We start from the raw sequence: 25,801 nt of genomic DNA, 5'->3' as shown, positions 1-25,801 counted from the left end.
AGTGGAAGGGAGGAAGGACTTCAAATACGCTAGCAAAAACTGCGCTGAAAAAGGCCATCAAGCACAACTCTGACCATGAAAATTTCAGGGCTTCCCATACCACTTACAGGAGAAAATGCTGACCAGCACTAATTAAAGTCTAAAAGCAGCCTAAGACAAAGACTAATGAATTTATCTTATTATGGGAGAGAATTTCTTTGGCTTTATTTCACAATAACATAGCAGCAAACTGTTGAAAAATCCTATACAATATTGCAAACTGTCCCTGAAAAATAGCTCCAGGAGTGGTTAATTTAGCAATCAGAAAACAGAGAGCTCTACTTGTTCACAACAATAGAGTGCAGGATGTTATTCTTGCTGTCTTTACTGGTTATATTTAACAAAGCTGTGTAGAAAATCCCTTCAACACCCTGCACCAGTGACTCGGTTGAGCATCAGGCTTTCATGCAGTAGGTCGCGAGTTTGAACCTCACCCAGATCAACACTCAGGATCCTAAAATAATTGAGGAGAAGGTGCTGCCTTTGTAATGACATCAGCTAAACTAATGGTTAGACTTTCAAGTCTTCTCGAATAAGGACTATAAACTGCAGGTCCCCTCTCACAAATATCTTCTATGTTCATAAGTTCCCTGTGGGACGTTAAAGAACCCACACACTATTAGAAAAGAGAAGGGGATGGAGTCCCCGCTGTTGTGGCTATCCTGTTCTCTGAAAGCAGAAGTGGCCGGCTTGGCAGTGATGTCTCTAAAAAGGCTTACGGAGTATGAGACCACCTAAGCAGACTTTGCTGAGTGCTGGAACATGTAGATGTAGATGTAGATTGTAATCTGGTCCTGAAGAGTCCCTCAACTGGGGTGATCAATTAACCCTTTAAGCCCCGAGGGGTTCCCCATTGACGAGTAAAATCGTCTGGCGTTAGACAGAGTAAAATCTGTAAGTGCCATTTGGCACTATCGGGGCTGAAAGGGTTATTAAGCAAGGGTTAAAAAGAAAAGTAATCGGTTTTTCAGCAGGGATCGATGAACTTTTCTCATTGGCAAAATAATAATTTCCTTCTTCCTTATTTGTCACACAAGGAAGAATTTGTGGATCTATGCTTTCTTTGTACATTCGTTTTCTTATCACAACATAAACAGACTGTCACCTAAACATGAAAAATGAAAATAAAACCCAAAAAAATGCCTCATCTGACAAGTCACACCATTTGTTTCAATATTCATTGAGGGTCATAAAACATTTAAAGCAAACTAATAGAAAATGCAAACAGTCCTTGACTTTCGTTGGAGACCGCTCAAACCCCGTTACCAGGTGATTTAATCTGCATGTTGAAATATTTGAAATGTACCGATAATCAACTTGCAGAACTTTTTTGTACACTGCTAGTAACGAGTTGTAGCTCACCAAAACAAATGATACGAGATTTTCATATCTCCAAGTCAACAAATTAATTAATTAGAAGAATGAGGGAACAGCTGAAAGTGCCAAAAAAAACGTAACTTCGCCGACTATTAAGCTTATTTATAAGCGGCCATGGGCCGGGAATAGAAAATTGTTAAATTAAGGGCAGATTTCGAGGACGCTACCTGTTAAAAATGGTATCAATTCACTTCTTGTTCTGTCTACACCCAAGGCCAGGGCAATAGTTGAAAGCTTCTTGATAGAATTCAGTCGCAGCTGTAAGAAAACGGCAATAAAAGTCGGACATGGAACTTAGCACGAAAATTAGCTCGTTGAGTACTAAAAATCATTGGCATGATAGAAGAGTATAAGTGTCCATAAATGCTTCAAGATAAAACCGGAACATCTGAAAAGCCATAAACAATGCTTCATACCTGAACATCTTCGTTTCTCAGCTCATCTATTAGTACAGCAATCGGATAAAGAGAATCATCACCATCGCCAGCCGCCATGTTTGTCAAACCCCGTTTGCCGCTTGAGCGAACACTATCGAAAAATTCCCAGCGACGCTTTCGAACGAAAGGCGTACAGCATACAGCTCATACCAGTACTTTTGACCGAGTGAACGTCACGAAACGCTGTACACAGCGTTGCGTGATATAGAGAGTACGCGTGTCTTTCGTCTTTTACGCCGGCTCGTCCCAGAGTCTTTTTCTGTTCTGGAGCGCCTCAACCGAGAGAGACTCAGTACCATAAATCTGGCCAAACAAAATTATAGTATCCGCAATGGAGGAGAGGGTGTCTTCTAATATTTCAGACACTGTTAACATTAAAGAAAACGACGCAAAGAAAGAAAGACCTAAGAGCTTACACCTGGAAAACTTAATTGTCGAAAATGGCGAAGAGATAAGCGAAAACACTCGATTGACGAGGTGAAGACTTGAGATGACTCGAGATCGAGGCCTAGCTACAATTGTAGAATCGACAAGTTTCAGCGCTTTGTTGAGTGAAAATAAACATTTTAAATACAGTTACTACAGTCATTTGTATAAGAGATACCATGTAATTTGCTTGATTTCTGTTTTATCGAGTACAGGAAAACGAAAGAGATTTCTTCATCACAAGAAGATTTGTCATCACGCAACGCTGACCCAGAGCTCGAAAGGTGAGAGTATTTGCCATTGTACGAACATCGGCTTAAATTTAGCTTTATTTTTCCTTTCCCTTCTCTTTCTTGTTTTAGCGAATTTTTTTTTATAATTTGTGTTTATGTTTTTTTTCTGGTCTCAAAATATGTAGCCAGAACGATTTAAGAGATTTAAAAAAATCATAAATGGTCTCCATTTTAATGACCTTATAAGCTTAAGCTTACTCACTTAAACTTAATTTGCATGAATTTGAACGAATGAACCTTTTTGGTACACTACGAAGTCAAGAGAATATTTGAAATCAAGTCATGGTAGGATTTTAGTTCCTCGTTTTTATTACTAAAGTATTCTTACACCTTTTGGTAACTGTCTTTTAATAAAATTGCGTTTTCGTTTCGATGCAGAAAGATGAAGTTGCGGGGGAGTGGTGTATAATTATTATCAAAGGAACAGCTGTTCATTATTATTGCATTGCAGGTGTTGTTAAAGGACAATGCTTTTCATCTTGTCTAACAGTATATTTGCCCTGAATTTTCCTATCTTGAGTCAAGATGGAAATTTAACTCTTGCATCACCCAAGGTCCCTCAACCAATATTATTTCATTCTGGCCAGAGCAAGTGGGTTTTAGTCATCACAAGGACATGCTTTGGTCTTTGGTGGAAGGTTAAAAAATAAATTTCCCTTTAACCCCATAATATAAATTATACCCATTAATAGACCTTTTCAATGTATTAAAATTCAGACCTAAACAAAAGGCATTATCTTGAGGCTCTGGGGAATAAATGTAAGGCTTTGTATGAGTTTATTCCCCAGATCCTGGAGATGATGTCTTTTGTTTAGGACTGAATTTTATTTTATCGAAATTGGTCTATTGGTTTGCATGTAGGTCATAGCCATGATTCTTGATGACACATACACTGTACGTACATTAGATTTCCATCAGCTTTCTTTCATTCATTATCCAAAATTTCTACTATTTTGACCATTCGTGTCAAACAGTATATACTATGAAGTCACAGTAAATATTGACCAGCTCCTATTATAAATAGTAGTGGACCCAGTTGTTCAAAAGCCGATTAACGCTAATCCCAGGTTAAAAATTAACCAAGGAGTTTATTTCTCTACTCCCAAAAGCTCAGTGTTTCTTTTCAAGAAAATAAAATCTCTTTCAAGATGTCAAAGTTAGTAATGGCAGGCCATTCAATAGGAAAATCCTAGTCAAAATAAACAGTATTCTCTTTTACATCAAGGCTTAAAACTTGGGTCACTTAGTGTTCTGTTAAGGAGGCTCGAAATAGTTTCTCCTTTTTTCAAACTAGTAAACATATTTTGTTTTTAGATACAGTTAGGGTAATCATATCAAGACAAAATTTGGCCAGGGTCTTAAGTACCCATCATAGATTTTTCACATCACATCTTCCTCCAAAATATCATTACCATGGCAACGATATAAGGCATTTCCTTGAGCCTTAAAATCAACATATGTTGTCTTTTTTGAAAAAATAGGACAGTGAAATCTTCCCATTCAGCGTTACCAGATAATGTTAGAAATAATCTCTAAAATATTTAAAATTCAACAAAATCTGTAGGTCAGTTTTTCAGAAAAATACGTTTTTTTGAAATGTGTCGCTAATTTCTTTTTTCACCTACAGAATTTTTTTAAATTTGAAAGACAAACGTTTTAAATTAATCTAAGCTAACATGCAAAAAATGAAAAAAGTTCACCGTCCGGAAGCAGAGATATAAGCAAGTAAAGTTGCAAAATCAGGAAAAATGAGGGAGTTACAAGATCGGCATTTACCCATGCGTCACCCGCTCATTTGAGTGCATGCGCGAGTGAAGCTACAGGTAATTATAGGAATAAACCAACATTTGACTTGATTTTCCTTTTTGTTTGTTAATTTTAGTTTACAGTGTCCCCATTTAGTGCTCCAGGGGTAGAACAACTAGACACTTGAATAAAGTTGCCTTCCTTTCCATTCCTTTCCTTTAAAATAATTGTTTCCCTTGGGCCAGTCATAATAAAATACTGTAACAATAACTTTATTCATTCACTTCAATGAAAGGGAAGGATACCAGAGGTTATTCCTATTAAGGGTGTCGGCCCATAGCCAGATGTAATTGACGGAGAGTCAATTTTGATGAGCTGGGAAGAAAACCGATGTTCCCAGAGAAAAATCCTCTATGTCATGATACCTTGAGTTGAGTCCGGGTCTTAGAGGAGGGAGGCACGGTTTATAACTGTTAATATAAGCCACTCTGACTCCAAGAACAAGATCTTCCCTTTAATATTTATGCATGTCAATCTGTCATAACAAAATTTAATGAATTAATGAGAAACTATAAATTATATCTGAAAGACACACATCTGCACTGGGAAATGAAGCATCCTACAGGTTTAGAGCAATTGGCAGTTATGGACATTCTTTAGGCATTAATTAAAGTTAAGGTTGAATTTTTCACATATTCCTTTTGTTATTGCTTTAATAAGTAACTGTGATGATCTAAATTCTTAAGAAATTCATTCATTCTTTCAATGTCTCACAGGCAAGGCATAACAAACACTTTGAAGTCTAAAATAAGGGATCTCAGTCCCTCCAGGAAATCATCAAACTCTAACCCAGTTTCTAAGTCTGAAAGGAAGACCAGCAAGACCAAGACACCACAAAGATATCCTGTAGGTTTTTATGCAATTATATTGATCCTTTTAATCGATCTTGTAGACTGCCGTTTTCTCACACATATCAGTGCTCTCTACCCAGTGATACATGGTGAAAAATGCATGGTGGATTGATCATGTTCACTATTAAAAGTTTGAATCTCTTTACCCCTATCATAATGAGTTCCTGCAGTGAATCATGAAACATGAGAAAAAAATGTGCAGTGTTACTGTATGAATGGAACCCCTTCAAATGGAGAGAAAAATATTATTGATTATATGGAAGTGACTCTATCAATAATATTGTTATATGATGGTAAGTATTGTTTATCTTGAAATGGTAAACTTGATTGTGCTACCATTGACAAAAAAGGTGTTGACAATGACGATGGCGACGTTGAGGACAAGCACAGTAAGAAAGGTGGTGTCGTTTATTTTTGTTTGTCATTTAATTTTAACTGAAATCAGACTAAAGTATCAGCCTGAGTATATAGGGTGCGTTTTTTAGGTTTATTATGTGGGAGGCGCAGTTGCCTCATGGTTAGTGCGCTTAACTCCGAATCGAGTGGTCCGGGTTCGGTTACTGGCCAGGGACATTGTGTTGTGTTCTTGGGCAAGACACTTTACTCTCACAGTGCATCTCTCCACCCAGGTTATAAATCGGTACCAGCGAATTTAATACTGGGGGTAGCCCTGCATTGGCCTAGCATCCCATCCAGGGGGGAGTAGAAATACTCCTAGTCGCTTCATACTACAGAAACCAGGATAAGCTCCGGTCTAGTGGGCCACTTGGCTCATAAGCAGACTTAACTGTACCTTACATTGTTTATTTCTTCCATCTGTTTAAAGAGATCACCTGCAAATTGGCTGCCAGCTTCATTTAATCAGGTGAGGGCACTTTCACTTAAAGTACATAAGCAATTTAACAAAGAGAAAAAATCATAATTCCTCAAATGTTTTCATTGATGCACCCTTCTCAAACCCTTGTTGCAAAAAAGGTGCTCAGGTTATATTCTGGTTATCGATTCATGTGCCAACACCTCATTGGTTTACACACTTGACCAGGAGGTATTTTAAAGTCCAAAGCAAAGTCTATAACTTGAAGTCATTTTTTTTGTCTTAGAAGAAATCAAAAAATACATTGACTTTTAATGATTGCAAAGACATTATCATCTAATACTTTCACCTACATGAAGAAAATATAAAAGTGTAAATGAACACTTTAATGTTTCTTTGCATGCTACCCTAAAGGAGACCTTCACGGCTACATATGATTGCGTTTTGCCCACAAAACCCTAAGTGAGATCGAAATTTACACCCCTAAGCGAGACGACAAGCATCCCTCCCTTTTTTGTATGGGAGTCCCCTCTCCCCCCCGTGAACAGAAGGCGAACAATGGTATTATTGTATACTTTTAGATATTTTCAAATTACAAGTCAAAATGTGGGGATTTCAGAAGGTTATTCAAAGATCTTCCTGACAGTGAGCAGCTCATAGTAGGTTAGGAAAAATAATGTTTAATTTATTATTTTCCCATGGCTTCTGTATTGCAATTACATATTTTGGGTCAATTACGGGTAATTAAGGGTGTATTGATTTTGTTACAAGCTTTTGAACTTCATAGTGGGTGGCAGGGCTGGCGACATGGTGAAGGCTCTAACTTCCCACCAATGTGGCCCAGTTTCTGTTCCCAGACTCAGTGAGTTTGTTGGTTCTCTACTCTGCTCTCTAGTTTTCCCATTTCCTCAAAAACCTACCTACGATTTGATGTGAGTGAGATTTAATTTGGTTTGATTTCTGTACAGTGGCCCCAAAATTAGTGCCCAGCATTAATACAGTTGACACTTAAATAAAGTTTATTATTATAATAATTATTATCATTACTATGATTATTATAATAATTAGTAGTAGTAGTAGTAGTAGTAGTAGTAGTATTCAACTAAAGAATGCTGGGAGACAAAGACTTCTTATAATGTCTTTTGATTTCACTGTTGTTTTCACAGATTATTCGTGTGCATTGCAAAGAGATATCTTAGTTCATGGCCGACTGTATGTATCACAAAACTGGCTATGTTTTTATGCTAACATATTTGGCTGGGAAACATTTGTAAGTATGTGTTACCATTATTTTTTAGCTTCGGGTTTTTCGTAAAAATACAGTTTGATTGCCCGATTTGGCAAAATCAGAAGCCATAAACTAAAACCCCATACATACAGTGTAGCCCGACTTATGTTCAGTTTTTGTCAAGATGCCTGCATGCTGATTGAGCCCACTTTTGCTCAAAGCTTGCAGATGTTTTATCATATTTTCATGTTACTTGTCACATACAGTGTTGCTCTCGTTTTTACCATATAATATATAAGAGATAGCCAAGCAAAATAAGTGAACTTAAAGCAGTTCTTTGTGTACATCTCAGTCAGTACGATCCTGTGATTCTAATCAACTATTGCATATCAGAGGCATTACTATTATTATGGAGTGTTTATTTTGAAAGTATTTCGACACCCTTAACCCATTCACCCCTAAACTGGCCTAAACCAGCCATACTTAGTATTTTACATTGTGTCTAACGCCAGACGATTTTACTTGTCAGTGGGGAGCCCCAGGAGTCAATGGGTTAAATTTGACCTAAAACTGTGAAAAAGTCAGTTCACAGCTTTGCAGTGAACTCAAAATTAGTTTATTGTATTAGCATCTTTGTTTTCAGTCATTGATATGATAAGCATAGAAAAAGAATTTCAGCATGACACAGGTGTATTAAAATAAGGCCTTGCTATCTCAGTCACTTACATTGCACTGTTTGCTACTTAACAAGGTCAGACTATAGACTGGTCTACATCCTGGGTATACAAAGTAATGTCTGGGACTACCATTTTATAAGGTCACAAATAACTTTAGGTTTGGTTTGTGTATTCTCCCTTGTAGGTAACAATACCTTGTGCTGAAATTAGCAGTATAACAAAAGAGAAGACTGCTTTGGTTATACCTAATGCTATTCTAGTGTGCACAGAGTCTGAAAAGGTAAAACTTGTAACAGCAGTTGTCCAACTTGTAGTAAGTCATGTCCTGCAATAACTAATACCACTCTAACTCAATCATCAGCAATAATTAGATGACTGTTTTCGAGATCATGAGGTACACTTTTAGAAGATTGCGGTATTTTAAGACAGTCTTAGCTTACAACTTTCAGCAATAAAAAAGCTACATTAGCGAAATTTAGATCAGGTAAACATACTCAATTCAACATAACTAATATATAACTAAATTAACGTTTGCAGCTGATGTATTTTTCTGAGGTGAAATAGCCCTAGAAAAACGATACATATTACTCTTCGGTCGCACAAGAGCATAAAAGGCAAAATATTTGTAACTTCTCATGCACAGATTTTTTTTGTTTTTTGTTAAAATGGACAAAATCAGAAAAGGAAGTGATTTATGGAAAGAAAAATAGGGGTCACCGAGCATTCAAGAGAGTAAAATCGCTGCAAAGTTCTCAAAGCGATTGTATATTCTCACCGTCACGTCATTGCGTGACATTTCCGAGAAGACCTGGGTCCACAGCTATCCCATGATGCCACACGCTTTCACGTTCCTTTCTTGTGGAAAATGTTTGCGCCTTTAGCATCATGTTTACTTTCGTGGTTTGCGATGCATGAAGTGTGCGTGACATGCGCGAAAAAATGCGCAGTAGCGATGGGCGCGAACTTCCTATAACCGCTTGTGGGTCATATATTTTGTCATTAATATTAATCAAACGTGCACAATTGTGGAACGCTGAAAATTTGCTCACTAAACAGCCCTTTCAGACACAGTATTTCATAAAACATATGATCTTTCTCGTTCACAAGATCATCAATCACTCTTTTTTGCCATGGAAAAATCTTTTATTTTTATTGACATCTTGGACTGTAAGTGAAGGTTGCATGAATTATTGGAACAAAAGCACATGACAGGCTTAAGCAAATCCTTCTATAGAGCATTTTTGTTCATGTTTCAACAAAATACTGCATAGCAAATAAATCTGGGGCATTTTATGGATGTCCTGGACTCCACTTGTGGTGATTCAAGTCAGAGAAAATCTACAAACTGCTGTTGGTTTTTCTGGCATGGGTATAGTTAAATTTAATCAACAGGATTGTGACAGAGAAATCAATGCCAGGCCCTAATGAAACCTGCCTCTAATAGGGCTTGTGCATGATGATGTCATAATTATACTCAAAATTCACCACCAAGCCTCGTTTGCACAAAATTATTCACATCATCTGGACATGCAATACTGTTTGCACGTGGGTTTTCGTTACAAGTTTGGATTTAGCTCATGCTAAATCATTGACAAGTTTTTATTTTTGAATTTGAGGCTTGGTGGTGAATTTAAAAGAGCTAGTCAGACATGATCACGTATAAGGGCTATTAAGTGTTCAGTTCAACAGGCCAACTTTGCAACCCAGAAAATTAGGCAAAATTGGACATGAGGTAGTTTGTCGTCTAATGAGACCTAATATGAGTGTTGCTCACAGATATGAGTTTTCTAATTATTATTAATGACACAGTGTATATTATTTTTCTTCAATCCTAGTACTTTTTTGCCTCATTCATATCAAGAGATACAACATACACAGTTCTCTTTCGGATTTGGCAAAATGCTCTTTTAGACCAGGTATGTTTAAGTACAAGTAAGTGGTGGAACTGGACATGTCACACTTTCCTTGTTGTTCCCTAGTTGAACATCACTTGCACCCATTAGTGTATGTAGAGGGTCTACAAGTGCACGTGAACAGCTGCTATACATATGTAATTCAACTTCAATTTAATACCATCCAGAAACCATTTCTCAAAAAATCCTGAAGTAGCATTTATGAAGCTGCAATTTACTCACTTTGATAGGCTGGTCTTTTAACATGTTTTAAGATAACAAAGAGTAAAATGATAGCGGAGTTTAACGAGTTAAAAGCTATCTGTGATAAGATACAGAAGGAATTGTCATACCCGAAAAAGGCTCGAAAAGTTTCAGAACTTTCGAAAAACAGGCCCCAAGCTTATGCATCTAATGTTGATATATTTTTGGATGAAAAAGAGTGGCAGGGATATGTTTTACCCCTCCTTAAAATGGCCACGTTTACCTAAATGCGTGGCACTCTGTAGATAGTGATCCTCAATTTTGAGTCACATAAAATTGAGAGATAAACATACTGCCAATCAGATCCCATGTTTTTACCATAGTGTTTAAAAGCAAAAGTGTGAAATAACTCTTGTTTGAATGTGGGCCTTTAATCATAATAACTTGTCACAAAAGCCCTTCTAACTCTTGGAATGTGTAAATCTAATAAAGTTCCAAATGGTCCACACAGTTCATCTTCAGCTTTGTTGCTCCACTCTAGCCTTTGAATCCATCAGAACTGATCCAGTTAGTTGGTAAGTATTCAGAATCGTGTAATGGCAGCTCTGAAAATTATGACTCTGATGAAGATGATGATGATGATGACAATGACGGCAATGATCCAGATCAAGTTTCAGCGGAAACTGGAAGTGAAGGTGACAATGAGCGCGAACTGGTGGAAGATGTGCACAGTCAGTCATCACTTGACCAAAGTCAGAGCTCTCTTGCAACTGAGTCTGTGGCTCCTGATGATCAGGTATTACAGAAAACTGTGCTAAGTAAGTAAGTAAGTAAGTAAGTAAGTAATAGTCTTTATTGAAAAATCTGACACAACAGACGCGAGTCTTTATAATTGAAATCTTGAATAATAATAACAATTAAATTCTACAATCAGATGTAAAAAGGGACAATCAAACATCATGATGGATCAGGCTTGGTAGTCTTGCTGTGTATCAGCATTTTCCATGTTTTTGAAAGGTTTAACCTTAGTCTATTACTGGCAGCCCAATGTTTCATAGTTACTGTTGACTTCATCAATTGTTGCGTCAGTTCTGCCAGGTATTTTCTTCCTCTTTACATGTTTAGCTTTTCACTACTCCTGGAATTCCTGAAGAACTCCTTGATTTTTTAATATTTCTCCTTGAGAACTGCAGTTTGCAGGTCACTGTTTCACTTTAAATTAGCAGAAACAACCCAAAGTCTTCTAGTGCTAACATTAGGCTTAAACACTGTTCTTCAGATAATGTTTAAGCCTAAAGTTAGAATTTTGTAAAGGTTTGGGTTGTTTCAGTTATGGTAAAACAATGACCTACAATTACTGCAACCTGCAATTTACACCCAACCGCTGTCATGCTTCTTCACTCGAAAACATGGGAAATCCGTTCTGTCTAGCAGTATCCGAATACAAAACTGACATTAAATCGGATGAAGGGGGTAGTTTCTAAAGAAACTGTGGTGCTGCGTCGGTGGGGAAGTAGTATATAAAAATCTGGTTTTATCAACGAAGTTGATAATGTAAATTGGCCACCGTACAGAGATTCTAAAAGCTGACGTTTCGAGCGTTAGCCCTTCATCAGAGCGAATCGAGGAATTATGGGCTACGTGTAGTTTTTATAGTAGAGTAGGAGCTACGCTATTGGTGGTAACATGGCAACGTGAAAAATAGGAATATAGGTAATACCATACCATGAGGATTAAGGGTGCCGATTTGGAAGATGAATTTTTGTTCCAGATTCTTGCGGCTTTCCGTCATACCTAGATGTAGGGAAAGGCCGCAGATAGCCATGTGATTTTTGGAGTAGTTTGGGAGATTAAAATGACGAGCGACTTAGATGCATCCTTGTCATTCTTCTCAACAACGCGAAGGTGTTCGCTGAATCGGTCACCTAGTCGTCTACCTGTCTCGCCAATGTATAATTTGTTGCATAACGTACATGTTATGCAAGAAATAACATTTGCGGAGGTACATGTGAAACAATCGGTGATCTTACCAGATCACTTTGGTCCCGCTTAGGTTGCTAGTGTTAACAATGAAAAGACAAGTTTTGCATCGTGAGCGCGCGCATTTGAAAGTGCCGGGTTGCTCGTGAGTTTTGAGCACGCTTCTAACTAAAAGTTGCCTACGTTTTTGTCGCGTTTGAATGAAATAAGTGGAGGTTGCGAAAAGATTCTACCAGTCTCGGGATCATTTTGGAGTAATTTAAAATTACTAAGAATGATGCTTTTGACTGCGTGATTATGAGGATGGAAAGTGTGGGTGAATGAAATTTTGTCATTCTTATCTTTTTGTGACGTTTGTAGTGATGACTGTCGATCAAATTGTTTGAACGAGTGAAAAGGCTTAACAATGAAGTTTTTTTGTGCACAATAAGTCTTGATTACATGTGCACAAGAATGATGGCGGTAACACAATGGTTCCTTGAGCAAACGTGAACAAGAATTCTCCATTTCAACTTTTGCACCCTTCAAATTTCCGAGCCTTTTTCAACTCTTTCTACTAATCTTAAAACGTTCCCATAAAGGCATTAAAAACGTTTCTTGGCTGCTTTATTCTCTGATATGAAAACGTTTCCTACAACTCACAGCGACTTCAATTTCAGTAATGGCCGATCAAAGCATGCCATTTTCTATTCCTTCGGTGAATAGTCGCTGGCAAGTGTGGTAAATGTGCCGGCTGCTACATGTATTTAGAACCTTATATATAATAATATATAATAATAATATTAATATTAATAGTATATAATAATATTATAATAATAACTATAACGAGGAGCCAAATGTTCACTTCACCAATCACTTTCAAGTTCACCAGTATTATTATTAGTAGTAGCATCACTCAAGTAGTGGACTAATGCAAATGCTGCATTTTAATTGGCTACGCTACTGGAGGACTATTAGTAATAGTCCTCAAGTAGCAGAGCTTTCTTTCGTTTTATTCTCTAAATAAATACTTCGTCAACTTGCATTTGCTAACTTTATTATTGCCTTTTCTGGCCGACTAACGTGTTTAAGGTGATTCCTTAGTAATAGAACTTGTCGTAAGATTTTCTTTAAACTTTCCTCGATTGTTCCCTACATTATGGTGACTCGAAATGTGCAATTAAAAAAATAGGTCACCGAGCTCGTTTGCGAGATATAACTTGCTCAAGTTACTCATTTAATCATTGCGACTTCATCCATCAAGGACAAGTTTGTTCTATTGGTTCACGCTACGTTTTGCAGGAACAGGAAGCACAGCTTTGACGTAATTCTTGAAATAACAAAACAGGTTTATTGTATCGTTCAAAAGGAATAACTTAATGTTTGTTTTATGGCACAGGCACACCTCTTGTAAAGGCACTGACTACAAATATTCCTCGGGACGAGTGATGGCTACGAATATTTCTTTCCCTGTAACTTTTTTTTCTGACGTAATATTTTTTTTTAATGTTTACAGCACAAAGAGGAGGAGTAAGATAATTGAATTATCCCAAAAAAAAGATAGGTCACCAACTTCTTGTAAGAGAAAACAGAAAGCAAGCCAAGCTCGACCCCTCGACAACACGTCTCCCCGACAGCGCGGTTTCACTTTCACTCTCGGACTGAAATGACACTTTAGCATCATCAAGGCTATCACGCGACTTTTTTTTTGCGAGAGTCTAAAAAGTTTCTTGTTTTACTCTTTACAGCTGTGCTCTGAAAACGACCATTCTTCTCTCTAGCGAGCTTTCCCGCATGAAAGGTCGCTATTTTGAAATGTTTTTGGCCACGTTCGATATATCAATATTCACACATGGCTACGAGTCTGTATGGTCAAATTTAAACATTGTTTTGTTTAGAGATATCCGTTGAGACTTGTAAGACAAAGAAAACAGAACTGAGCCGTGAAATTTAACCATAAAGCCTGACTTAGCCATGCTTGATTACGAACATGGCCTACGCTGTGTTATGCGCAGAACAGGATGCGCATTGCAATGCTAGGGAATCACCTTAACATCTCTTAACATCAAGAATTACACCCTTCGCTTATAAGGGCCACGGGTCAATAGCCCATTCGGCTTCGCCTCATGGGTTACGGGTCTAATAATATTGTTAATTTGAATGCACTATTGATGTGACTCCTGTTGTTGTAGACTACTAAAAAATATGAAGATTATTAAACATAGAGTACGGTGGCAAAATAACCAAACATGAAGGTGTACAAATTTATTTTGTCCCAATTCTCATCTGAATCAAAACTGAAAATAAAAATGTGGTTAACTCCAAATTTGAACGAGTCCTGCATCCCTTCGTTCTGTTTCAGTAATTTCAACACGTGTGTATCATGTTCATTTGTTAATTTTTCTATTTGTTGTCCTTTTTTTTCTTGTGTCATGTTTGACTGATAGTGCCTGTCAGTCTGTCACTCCACCATCTCCTTGTGTAACATGAAGAATTTCTTATTCTTATTCTTATCTTCTCTGAGAGTCATTCTGAATCTTGATTCTGCTTTCTTAACTCTGTAGAGGTGGTCATGCTGTAATGACATCTTGCTTCAGTCTTGGAGAATTCATAAAATCGTCCGGGCTGAAATGTAGTGGTTATTTTTTTTCATAGTCTCGACTCAATAGAAATGGTGACTTAGGACCAAAAGTGTCTGTCACGCCACCATCCCCTGGTGTAACAGCAAGCACAGATCATCCAAACCACGCATTGTCACCACCAGAAGGTGAACACGTTGCGAATGGGGTAAATGCTGCTGATGCTCAATCTCACTCCAGATCAACCTCGCCAAACTTACAGCTTAAAAACTTGTTGAAGTCGCCAATGAATAAAAGGAATGCAGCCTTGCTAGATGCATCGGTCGCACAGGACAGGAAGGAAAGCAGTGATTTAGAGGAAGAAGGAACAGCTTCTGAACATGAGGGCGAAGGTCTTACTGATGGTATGATTTTGCGTATCATTTGTAACTGTAATTTTCTATTGTTATGAGTGAAACAAAATGATATTTATTGAAAATTGTTTGTCTTCTTCGTCTAAATCTGTTTTCTTCAACTTATATAACTCTTTTTTCTCTTCCTTTTGTTTTCAGTTCCTATAAATTGTGCCTGTGATAGTCATCTTAGTAAGGAGTGTATTAATGAAGTATGTAATGTTCTTCCAAGTTTGTTTTCAATGATGTTTACTACTTTTAGTTACGGTTTGTCTTTCAATGTGCATTTTGTTTCTTAATAACATGCATTTGTGAGAAACTGTGGAACTCATTAGCCTCATGGTTTTATCTCTTGAAGTACCTGCACGTGTTTTGATACAGTACCACTCAGAAATACGTTAACCGAAAAACGCTCACAAAACGCGTATATTTTACGAGCATTTGCGTATAACCATATGCGTATTCGCGTACAAATATACGCGTGTATGGGTATACCGAAAACGCGTCTGCCTCATTAGCTAGCTTATTGTTTTGCCATTGTTGGCGAGTAATTGTTCTAAAGAATAGCTTGACAGCATTAAAATAGTACACGACTACGAACTACATGACGAAGACGCTCGGGCTTTAACAACGACAACGGCGACGGCAACGAGAACGTCACAAATTTGCATATTTATTGAGCAAAAACAATAGCTTTGCACGCTCTGCCCGTTCATCTTTTCATCTTTGTGTATGTCTTTGCCGTCGTCATTACCAAATTTGAGGTTTTAGGGAGAACGTGAGCGCTTGAGGATCAATTTTCAATTTCTCCTCTAAATTGAGCGCCGTTCGTACTAAGTTTTGCCACACCTTAGTCACGCTAAAGTGCTTGGAATAGCCGCGAAGCGATCACGATAGCGCGAATTCACATTTAACAACGACGTTGCCGTTGCCGTTGCCGTCGTCGTTGCTAAAGCTACCTATTACCAACCCACGCACTGATGTTTGTTTCACCTCCATATGCAAATGTTGATAGGTCGTGCGTGGTTCGGACACTGAATTCGTTTCCCTTCTGGTTTTGTTATTTGTTAAATACCGCAAATAGATGCCCGCTTTTAAAACCAGCAGTGCAAACGCTGGTCGCATTGCTCGAAAAAGTGAAAGAGTAAATATGAATGAAAAAACTAAATTGAAAGGGCGATTCAAATTTGTAATAAACTTGCCGGCGCGTGCCGACAGACACGTTTGGCATTTGTGGCGGTCGTTTCTTTACATAAAAAGTCTCTAATTCCACGAAAAGGTACACCATCGATAAACACGCAAATCTTGGAAATCGTTCGAGTTACCTCACCGAATACGAAGTCAGTCCTACTCCGATTTAAATGGTGTTGCGTTACCTGTCACAACTACATGTACTTGCTGATCAGCTTGATGTGAGTCGTATGCAAATTATTTTGATAGGTCGTAGTTCGGGCATTCCCTTCTACTTTTGTTAATGAAATAACGCAATCGATGCCCGCTTTTAAAACCAGCAGCACAAACGATGGTGACATTGCTCGAAAACGTTAATGTGAACGAAGTGATAGGTCAAAAGTGTTGAAGAGTTGCCGGAGCGCGCCGACAGGCGTTACTAAAGAAATTGTACTTAGCACTTAAAAATTAATAGACCTTTTGGGAAGCGCATTTGTGAATATTTGCTTGGCAATTCGCTAAATGATACACGCACTTAATTGCCGAATTTAAGAAATTTTTTTCCTTTTTCTTCTGATTCATAAACATTGAATTTATACGATTTTACCTAGTTATTTTTTCGTTACATAAGATTATATATATAATTGAGTTTTTTAGCTTCCCGCTGTAAGGGCATTGACAAATACTTTGTTGTTATTATTATTATTATTATTATTATTATTATTATTATTATTATTATTAATTGCGTTTGCTTGTTATCCACTAAATGTGCGACGGGAACTTGCGCGTTTGTAACATGATAGCTTTTGCAATATGTAAATTTTCTTCTATCGGCTCATGGCCTTTTTCAGATCCAGAATTTCAGATCTTTGTTTTACACAGTAATACAACACAAAGGAAATTTATGGTACTGAATAACAAAGGCAAGTCAGACGTGCAGGTGTATGCATTTATATGCGCATGAATACGCGTTCATACGTGTATTTGCATGTAAACTGCGTATGCACAGTTAACGTATAAGCGGTTCTGTACATTGTCCTCAATCATTCTTGTTACCAGAGCCTCGAATCGACCCAAGGCTCTGGGAAACTCTATGTAGGAGAACATGCGCCGTAGGGTTCTCATAGCCGAAAATTGGCTATTTGAATCGTACAGCGCCTGCTCACTCCTCGTGCTAATATGAATGCACCAATTAGAGACGCTTTTGATTGTTCTTCACGAAAACCAATAAGAAGACACTTTGCTTCAGGGTTCCGCAGAGCTCTACTCTCCCTCAGTCAAGAGAAGAGCTCTGGGGTCGAGATTGGTCCTCGATGGGATAAGAGTATGGTAATTGAAGAGGGTCTTTCCTGACGACTGTTTGCTTGAAACTGACATCATATAAGGGTAATATAGTTGATATTCCAAAAGTATGGATGCTTTTATGGTCATCCCTAGCATTCAGTGAAGGGGTAACATCTAACTTGATCAACTATACAACGACTTCAGCTAAACAATGTAGATCAAAGTCACTTCACTTAGAAACCAAGAGAGCATACCCTATCCACCAACCAATATTCTGTTTCACCTAAGTTTGCACAGCTGAGCACGAGTTCCCGTTCAAATCAAGTGAAAGCTGAACAAATCAAAGATTGTTCTTTATGAAAGGGGAAAACAGAAGTGTCTCTAGAGAAATTCTGGGAGCAAAGGGAAGAACCATATGCAGTGCCGTGTCCAGGAATTGGAACAGGGACACTTTTAAGGCATGTGCTGCGACCTCTGCATCCCAGCCTGAACCCCCGCCCCCTTCCCCCAACGCTCAACGAACTCAAGCTATATACAATGCAGTGTCCAGGAATTTAAACCCTTTGACCAAAAAGAATCAGAAATTTCTCCACTTGACCAAGGGAAAGTGTTCTACTGAATACAATACAGTACAATACGATACAATACCATACTTTATTTGACTAGGGTAACAAATTAACCTTGAACAAATCAAAGCTAGTTCTTTATTACAGAACAGTGAAATTTAGCTTACTTCCAGCATTTTTTTCCTTTTTAGGAGTTTCCTGTCAGTGTGGATACTCTATATGAATATCTGTTTACTGAGTCAGATTTCTATAGAAGAATTCAGAAAACAAGGAAAACCAAAGGTGCAAACACAATCATTATAAATACCTTAACATCCATGTATTAGTTCCAGAGCGAAAGAGATGGTATAGAGCGTTTTCACTCACGTGACCAGCAGCTATATTGGGCTACTACGTGGTGTAAGCCTCGCACAAAACGTGAGCTCATAAAACTATTTGGTTACTGAAACAAAAGAAACTATTTGCATAAAAATAGAGTTCACTTCCCGGAGGATTAATTGGTTCACCATCATGGCCGCCATTTCTTTGTTTTGGAACACCAACATGGCCGCCGTGATGTCACGCTATATACGATTCTGAGAAAGCGGTCACGATGGGAACAGTTTCTACAGTATGCGACATCAGTTGCTTGGATAGGTTAAGACTGCAATACTACTTGATTGGAATATAGTTTTCTCTTATGATCTTTTAAATTTTCCTTTTATTAGGTACAGTTCATCCCATCCCCGTTTATGCCGAAACAAGTTCACGTGACAACAGACGTAGCCTCCCACGCATTCGCTTTCAGGAGAGTGGTATTTGGAGGTGAAATATGACTACCCTAAAACCGATTGCGTGGGAGGCAACAACTGACACAGACACGTAAATGCTTTTGTTGGGTTCTTTACGTTGTCTTTAGCACTGATGTGTTATTTATTGCTTTGTATACTGTAATGGATATCGCCCGCGGTCCACATCCCAGCCCCCTAGCTTCGAATTCCAGCCCGTGCGCTCCAAGGTTTACTAAGCTTTCCATCCACTTGAGGTCCGTAAAATGAGTACCGGTTTACTGGGGACAAGTTGGTGCATGCAACGGGACTGGAGTGACGACCACCTTTGCCGTAAACTATAAGAATATGGAGCTTTCAGGTTACTGACCTTCGACTGCTGCTGCTTCTTGTGCTTTCTGTACAAGCTTCAAGTTTATTAAAATCACTGAATATAAGTGAAGGTTACTTTACTATATAAATGGTGACAGCTTTTTCAGTACTAATGACACTCGATTGAAAACTGAGGTAAATCAACGTGTTTACCTCTGTTTGTAGATTTGGTATTCAACCCATGGGAAACCACCGAGGATGGCCAGCGGCGAACACTTACGTACACAATCGCACTAAATCATCCTATTGGGCCAAAACATTCACCCACCACAGAAAAGCAGGTGAGATCGTGAACGGACTTTTTTCACAAGGCTCGTACGCGGGGTAACAGGAGACGAAAGAATTTTCCGTTCTGAGCACACGCGCACTTCGAAAAATGTCGGCCTCCTTATGCGCATGTTCAGTACGGAAATCTCGTACTCGAAGTCGTCCTCGTCCTCCTAAAGGTCTCAAGTTATACCCCATAGGACAGACCCTACACCGGGAACTCCATGCCCTACTCTTTACGAATAGTTTGTAGGTTCTTTTATTTCCCAGAGGGTTATGAACATTGAAGGGTTGTGAGATGGGACCTACGGTTTATCGTCGTTATTAGAGAAGACTTGAAAGTCTAACCATTTGCAGATGTAATGACAAAGGTAGCACTTTAGCCTCACTTATTTAAAGACCATGAGTGTTGGTCTGGCCGGAGTCTTTGATCCCGCGATCTCCCGCACAGAAGTCCGATGCTCAACCAACTGCGCCAATCGGTCGGAGTTAGAATAAGAGAATTTACATGCTTTTGTGACAAGCGGTAGTCTCAGCGCCGTTTGCCGTTTCACGTAAAACCGATGCGAAAATTCTTTCTTGTATCTATTTACCTCCAGTTCATTAATTCTCTTTGAATAACATTAACAGATTTTTCTGGTTTTATTATCTAGCACTGCCTACAAAATAGCGTTCCTGGCAAGGTATATGTAGTCCAAGCAGAGGTAAGTGTTTTGTCTTAAGCTTTTCAGAAACTCGGGGTTTTAAAGCTGATTGCGATTTGAAGAGCTTAGGGCGAAAGATAGAAGTGATCCAGACAATTTAAGACACCTGAAATATTCAGGTGGCTCCAATGGGATTCGAACCCGTGACCTCTGTGATGCCGTTGCAATTCTCTACCAACTGAGCTATGAAGCCACTCAGGACAAGGATCACTTCTCTCTTTGCTCTATAACTCGTCTATGGTTTCCTTAAAGTGCTACTACCACAAAAAAAATTATCCTTTTTCTTTGGATTGAAAACTATGTTAACTAAACACTAAGTGACCCAAGTTTTAAGCTCTGATTTTAAAAAGACAACTGTTTATTTTAACTGGAATTTCTTATTTATTGGTACGCCATTACTTACTTTAAAATTTTAAGAGAGCTCGGTCGAGGAGAAAATGACGTTAAAGACCCACTAGTTTAAGAATGCAATGCGTGTGTACGCGGTTGAATTGATATACAGCACAGGAGTTTCGGGCTTTCAGATTGTTAAACTCGTGTTTTGCATATAAAATAAGTTGCGTTTACACGCTTAAATTTTAAGCTAGTGAGTAAATGACGTCACTTTTCCCTAGATCCAACCCTCTGAGGTCCAATCGGTCAGTTTTGAACGTGAGTAATGGCTCATCAAAGCTCAAATTTTTACCAGTCAGGTGTTAAGCGAACGTATTGTCAAAATCTGAAGAAAACAAGATGATCTTTTATGTCATAGTAGCACTTTAATGGTATAGGAGAACCTTTGTTTACATTTTTTTTGCCTGATTAGCACAAAGCTATCGTTTTCTAATCAGGCAGCGGAGAATAAAGTACTGAATATTGAAAGGGTTTCTTAAAAAGCAGCGAGTACAAGAGCAGTTTTTCGTAAGACATCCGTGAAGGTTAACCGTAACTGAAGTTTGCGAACAGCAGTAAACGATGATCCAATGGATTCTATACCAGTGATGAATTCCCCATTTCATTCGTTTTGCTGTTTGACTGATCTTTTTTCACAGGTGAACAATGAAGGGATTCCATATGGAGACAGCTTTTATATTATCAATAGATACTGCATCACAAGGACGTCAAAAATGACCAGCAGATTAAGGTAGTTGCATCTTTGCATCCACGTAACGAGAGGGCCATGTGAGCACCTGCATATAGGTGAAGTGTTGAGCTGGCTGCGTTTCGCCTCACCTCTAACAGCTTCGTAAGAATATCGCTGTGTTCATATGAGAGGGCAGGCTGGCCTGGTTGCCGACATTCTCCCTCACCGGGATGGAAAAGTTTCCATATCAGAATGGAAGTTATAGTACTCGTTTTCTTGATGCAACGGAAAGTAGAGAGACTTAGCGTTGCGTTTAGGAAAAATAGCAACCGTTCGGCTGAAATTCGAAGTTTCTGTTTTGCCAAAATTCAACGCGACGCGGGAACTTATTTGATTTTTTGTCACTTTTGCGAGTTATCTACAGATGCAAGTTCTAAAAAGGACACTTACGTCCAGAATTCAAGTTATTAGGTGCACGCCCAATACGAAGAGTCCCTTTAAGTCTAAGCATTTGCTACATATTTTCCAACTTATTTATTTTTAGCTTAGAGTAAATAGAGCTGTTTATTACTTAAGGAGCAGCATTTGTGTGACGTTAATTGTCTGTATTCCGAGACACCAGTGATGTTGAAGTTGACTTCAAAGCGAGACTAAGTGCGAAGTTTTTGTGATGGTAATTAGTTTTACTTTACATATGAATGAAAACTAATTTTCATAAGGAAAACTTCGCACTTAGACTCGCTTTGAAGAGGAGGCAGACATTAGCTCGGAAATGGCCTAATACGTGCATTTCTGGTCATCTGAAAAAGGAAGAGAGAAGGGTTACATTCAAAATTTTTTGTTGCTGGTATGACAGACTGCAGCCTTCCGTTTTGAGTAAACGCAATGCAAAATCTCTGTAATTGCGCTCGACATTAGGAAAACGTAATTTCTAATATTGGGTATCCTGTGTGAGGGTGAGGCTTACCAAGTTTTCGTTTTTCGTTCGTCTGCTCATTTTAGCGCCACCTGGAATTACGTTTACGTGTATGCGCATGTCGGTTTTGTTACGTCATATGCGCAAATTCCTGTCTGAGTTGCACCCAAACGCTGATTTTTGGCAAGGGACATTTTTTTAGCAGTAATCTTTCAGACAATTTCAATAAATTCCAGATTTTCACGAATTTATTTTTTTTGACATCATCACCTTTTTACTCCAAACTTTCCATTTTTAGCCACATTCCACAAGCCTCACATAATCAATACTTTATTGACATGAAAAGTAGAACTAATAACCACAGCAATTCGCGCTTTAACTTGCTGTGAAAAGGAGTTCAAGTGAACTTGGAAATGATCAACATGTCAGCCTCGATGCCAATGTTACCCTTCTCCTTTGCCTCCAAAGCGACTGTCGAGCGCACTTCAATAATCTGAGAGTACTACTAGTATCTAACTAATTAACAATTAGACCCGTAGCCCGCAAGGGCTACGGGTCAATAGCCCATGAGGCGAAGCCGAATGGGCTGTTGACCCGTGGCCCTTGAGGGCGAAGGGTCTAATTGTTTTAGTATCACCCAACTAGTCGGACAGAAAAGGCAATGATAAAGTTAGCAAATGCAAGTTGAAAATATATTTATTTGGGAATAAAACGAAAGAAAACGTCACGCTTTTCGCTACTCGAGCACTATTACTAATAGTCCTCTAGTAGCGTAGCCAATCAAAATGCAGGATTTGCATTAGTCCACTACTTGGGTGATACTATTAACTAACTATTACCTCTCTTTTCTTCTTAAAATTAAAAAAAAAGACTGGATCGAGCATCTGTTGTTTGAAGTGAGGCACAAAAAAAATTATCGGCGGCCATCTTGTTGGGGCCACCTTCTGGTGACCTTGAGACTTCAGCATGCGAGTTCACAGTAGAAAGGAAAGCAATGTTGTCATAACCACTTCCAAAGACTTTCCTCATAATACCGAAGGAGGGTCCGTCTTTGCCCATAACTTCACTATCTTTACGAAGCTGTAACGCGAAAGTGGTCCCAACAAGATGGCGCCGTGGGTTATAAAAAGCATATGTGGTTCGATCCAATCTTTTTTTTTTAGATCAGTGCTTCAAATGAGAGATTTCAGCTTGGTTACCGAGATGAGAAGTGGTTCCGCGACCGAGCAAGAATTTTTCGCTTTTGTTGGTTGAGGCAACCTCAAAATCATTTCAAAGTTACGCTAACTAAACGAGAAAATTTTTCGGACCTTCATATTGGAAAAGCGAAATGAGAATTAGATAATGAAGACTTAGTGTGGAATATTTTCCTTCCCGGTAACCGAGATCTCCCTGTTAGCCAGGATCACGTGACGAACCCCTATGTGAACAATAATAGTTCTCTTTGCCTCCATTCCGAAGAGTCTTAGTGCTAAACCACTTAACTTGAAATGAATTTGACTTGCATGAATGCATAACGCATTTTCATAAGAATGGTTTTACACCGAGACTGGTTTCAAAAGAGAGGTGGAAAGCAACTCGAAAATTAGATTATACTCCTCCATTGAGTCGGGTATTTTTCTTTTTGTACTCGTTATTTCCCCTTTCGCTTTTCAAACATGGCACATTTCAATTTCAAATTCATTCCTGACGTGTAGTGACGTGTAGTTTTCCGCGTGACCTGAACCTGACGAGTTATCCTATGCCAGTCTACTAATTTTGTTGCCTCTCGTTTTGTTCTTATAAACAAGGCTACAAGAAGGTAAACGCAATCGGTAATTCAAGATGTGACATGTAATTGCATCTGAAGCACAGGTGTCAAATTAAACTTCTATCTCTTGAGTCAGATACATGCAATATTAAAAATGGGTCAGATGGGTAAAACTCGTTAACCTGGAACCGAAATAAATAAATCGCACTAAGTTACTTATTGCTGAATATCCTAATGCTCTCTTCTTCTCTCTTTGTTTCAGAATTACGTCTGATGTCTTTTATCAGAAATCGGTATGGGGCTTTGTAAAAAGTACGTATTTCTTTGCTATTGAGTGTGACATAAAAGCTTAAAATTAGCATTTTGTTAATTACAACAATTGGTTTTAGGCTATTCCCGGAACTTTTTGTATGCAAGCGACGTAATGTTAATTAATACACCTACACCTTCGCAAGGTTTGACACCATTTTTGCGGGTTGGACGAAAAGGCAAAAACTACTAGAACCCTTCAGTAAAATATGAGAGGCCGACTTGAAACTGTTGCATCTTTTGGTTGTCTTTTTTTTTTTTTCGGTATAGTGCTTATAATATATACCATCGCTTATAATATATACCATCGTCTGCACTATTCTTGCGGGGAGCCACTATATCTTCGACCTTTTAATACAGTACCACTATATTGAGAAATGGTGTTACGTTGTGCAGTAGTTTTTACTGAAATCAGCATCTTTACTTGTTGTTGTTATATATGATACTAATATGAATTTCATCTCAGTTCTCTCTTATCCCTTTGTATTCAATTTCATGATACCCTTAGGAGTTAAAATACGGTATGTTAAGATATGTATATTTTAATCCGTTACAACAACAGGGAGTAGAATCCTGCCGGAAATACATTTTTCGCATTTAATGGCAATTCCATAACTGAACATTTGGTGTCTTCACAACTTTATTTAAGTGTCATTGTATTTAGCTAGAGTATAAGCTAATGGGGAACACTAAAATAAACTATAGTAACAACAAATCTAAAATCCAAGAACAATTTTGTTAAATATGACCATTTATAATTAAGAGGAACTATTTCAATATAATATGATGTATTGCATAAATTACATCACTGGTTGTTATTTACTAGCAATCCTGAAATATAATAATTCGTATTTTCGTTTAAGTGAATTGAGGCTGGATTCATCCCTTAATTTACAGTCCAGCTTTGACCAGATGTATTGTGCTAGGAAGCTGGTAGAGTGTTGTTTCTCATTCTATAGTAGTATATCTTGAGATGTCGAGCTAAAACAGGTTCTTGGATTATAACGAGTGCGCTTGACTTGAAACAAATCACCTACGCTAGCAGGTACAAGGTTGTTTCTTACTTTAGACATTAGTATAGCAATGTATTGTAAACGCCTATTTTCTAATGTGGGCAAATATGTTAGTGTGATTCAGTAACTGCTCGTAAGTTACCGAAGATCTGAACAATGCCCCCCGGCCGGGCAATTCCCGTAACGCTCGCTCCTGAATGTGCTCTAACTTGAAGACGAAACTTTACAAAATGGCACGAAGACAGCAGGATGAACTGGAACTCCCAAAATAAACAAATAGATATTAAAAAAAAAACGTTGCAATACTTACAAGGCCTACATACTTAACTACCAATATCAAGTTGTTTACTCCCGGTGAGATACAGGTAAAAACATTTCTTTTTTTAGTTGAGGCCGGGATACCAATGGAATCGAAAGTCTTAAACTGCGTTCTTAATTTTCCATACATGTGTCTGTAAACTCAGTGGAGCCTGATAAGTAGAAAACTGATAAATAAACGCAATTTCACGCTTTTTCACCCGCTAGCCATAACTTTGCATAATATAAACGGAAAAGTGTCATGGCATCGATATTACTACCTTCACCATTCAAGGTAGCCTTCAAGGTTAGATACAAATTCTTCCACTTCTGATACAGATCACAACGG

General features: G+C 38.3%; 2 protein-coding genes across 2 annotated transcripts in view; one reads left to right on the top strand and one right to left on the bottom strand.

Annotated features, from left to right (window-relative positions):
• The window catches only part of LOC137984095 (serine/threonine-protein phosphatase 2A 65 kDa regulatory subunit A alpha isoform-like), a 28,756-nt gene extending 26,764 nt beyond the window's left edge, over positions 1–1,992 (bottom strand). The window contains exons 1-2 of the mRNA XM_068831304.1: positions 1,833–1,992; positions 1,584–1,674 (exon numbers count right to left, since the gene is read on the bottom strand). Coding sequence (XP_068687405.1) covers positions 1,584–1,674; positions 1,833–1,910 — 169 coding nt within the window. The 5' untranslated portion in view covers positions 1,911–1,992. The remainder of the gene's footprint in view (positions 1–1,583; positions 1,675–1,832) is intronic.
• Positions 1,993–2,168: 176 nt separating this feature from the next.
• LOC137982232 (protein Aster-B-like) overlaps positions 2,169–25,801 on the top strand; it is a 34,996-nt gene continuing 11,363 nt past the window's right edge. The window contains exons 1-16 of the mRNA XM_068829304.1: positions 2,169–2,330; positions 2,495–2,563; positions 5,095–5,224; positions 6,056–6,094; positions 6,625–6,706; positions 7,210–7,313; positions 8,133–8,228; positions 9,784–9,864; positions 10,586–10,840; positions 14,659–14,986; positions 15,134–15,186; positions 18,186–18,276; positions 19,299–19,414; positions 20,054–20,104; positions 21,136–21,227; positions 24,096–24,145. Coding sequence (XP_068685405.1) covers positions 2,185–2,330; positions 2,495–2,563; positions 5,095–5,224; positions 6,056–6,094; positions 6,625–6,706; positions 7,210–7,313; positions 8,133–8,228; positions 9,784–9,864; positions 10,586–10,840; positions 14,659–14,986; positions 15,134–15,186; positions 18,186–18,276; positions 19,299–19,414; positions 20,054–20,104; positions 21,136–21,227; positions 24,096–24,145 — 1,783 coding nt within the window. The 5' untranslated portion in view covers positions 2,169–2,184. The remainder of the gene's footprint in view (positions 2,331–2,494; positions 2,564–5,094; positions 5,225–6,055; positions 6,095–6,624; positions 6,707–7,209; positions 7,314–8,132; positions 8,229–9,783; positions 9,865–10,585; positions 10,841–14,658; positions 14,987–15,133; positions 15,187–18,185; positions 18,277–19,298; positions 19,415–20,053; positions 20,105–21,135; positions 21,228–24,095; positions 24,146–25,801) is intronic.

This window comes from Montipora foliosa, chromosome 13 (genome assembly GCF_036669935.1).
Source record: "Montipora foliosa isolate CH-2021 chromosome 13, ASM3666993v2, whole genome shotgun sequence".
NCBI lineage: Eukaryota > Metazoa > Cnidaria > Anthozoa > Scleractinia > Acroporidae > Montipora > Montipora foliosa.
The sequence above is the reverse complement of the archived record's forward strand: the minus strand, read 5'-3'. Positions and strand labels throughout refer to the sequence as shown.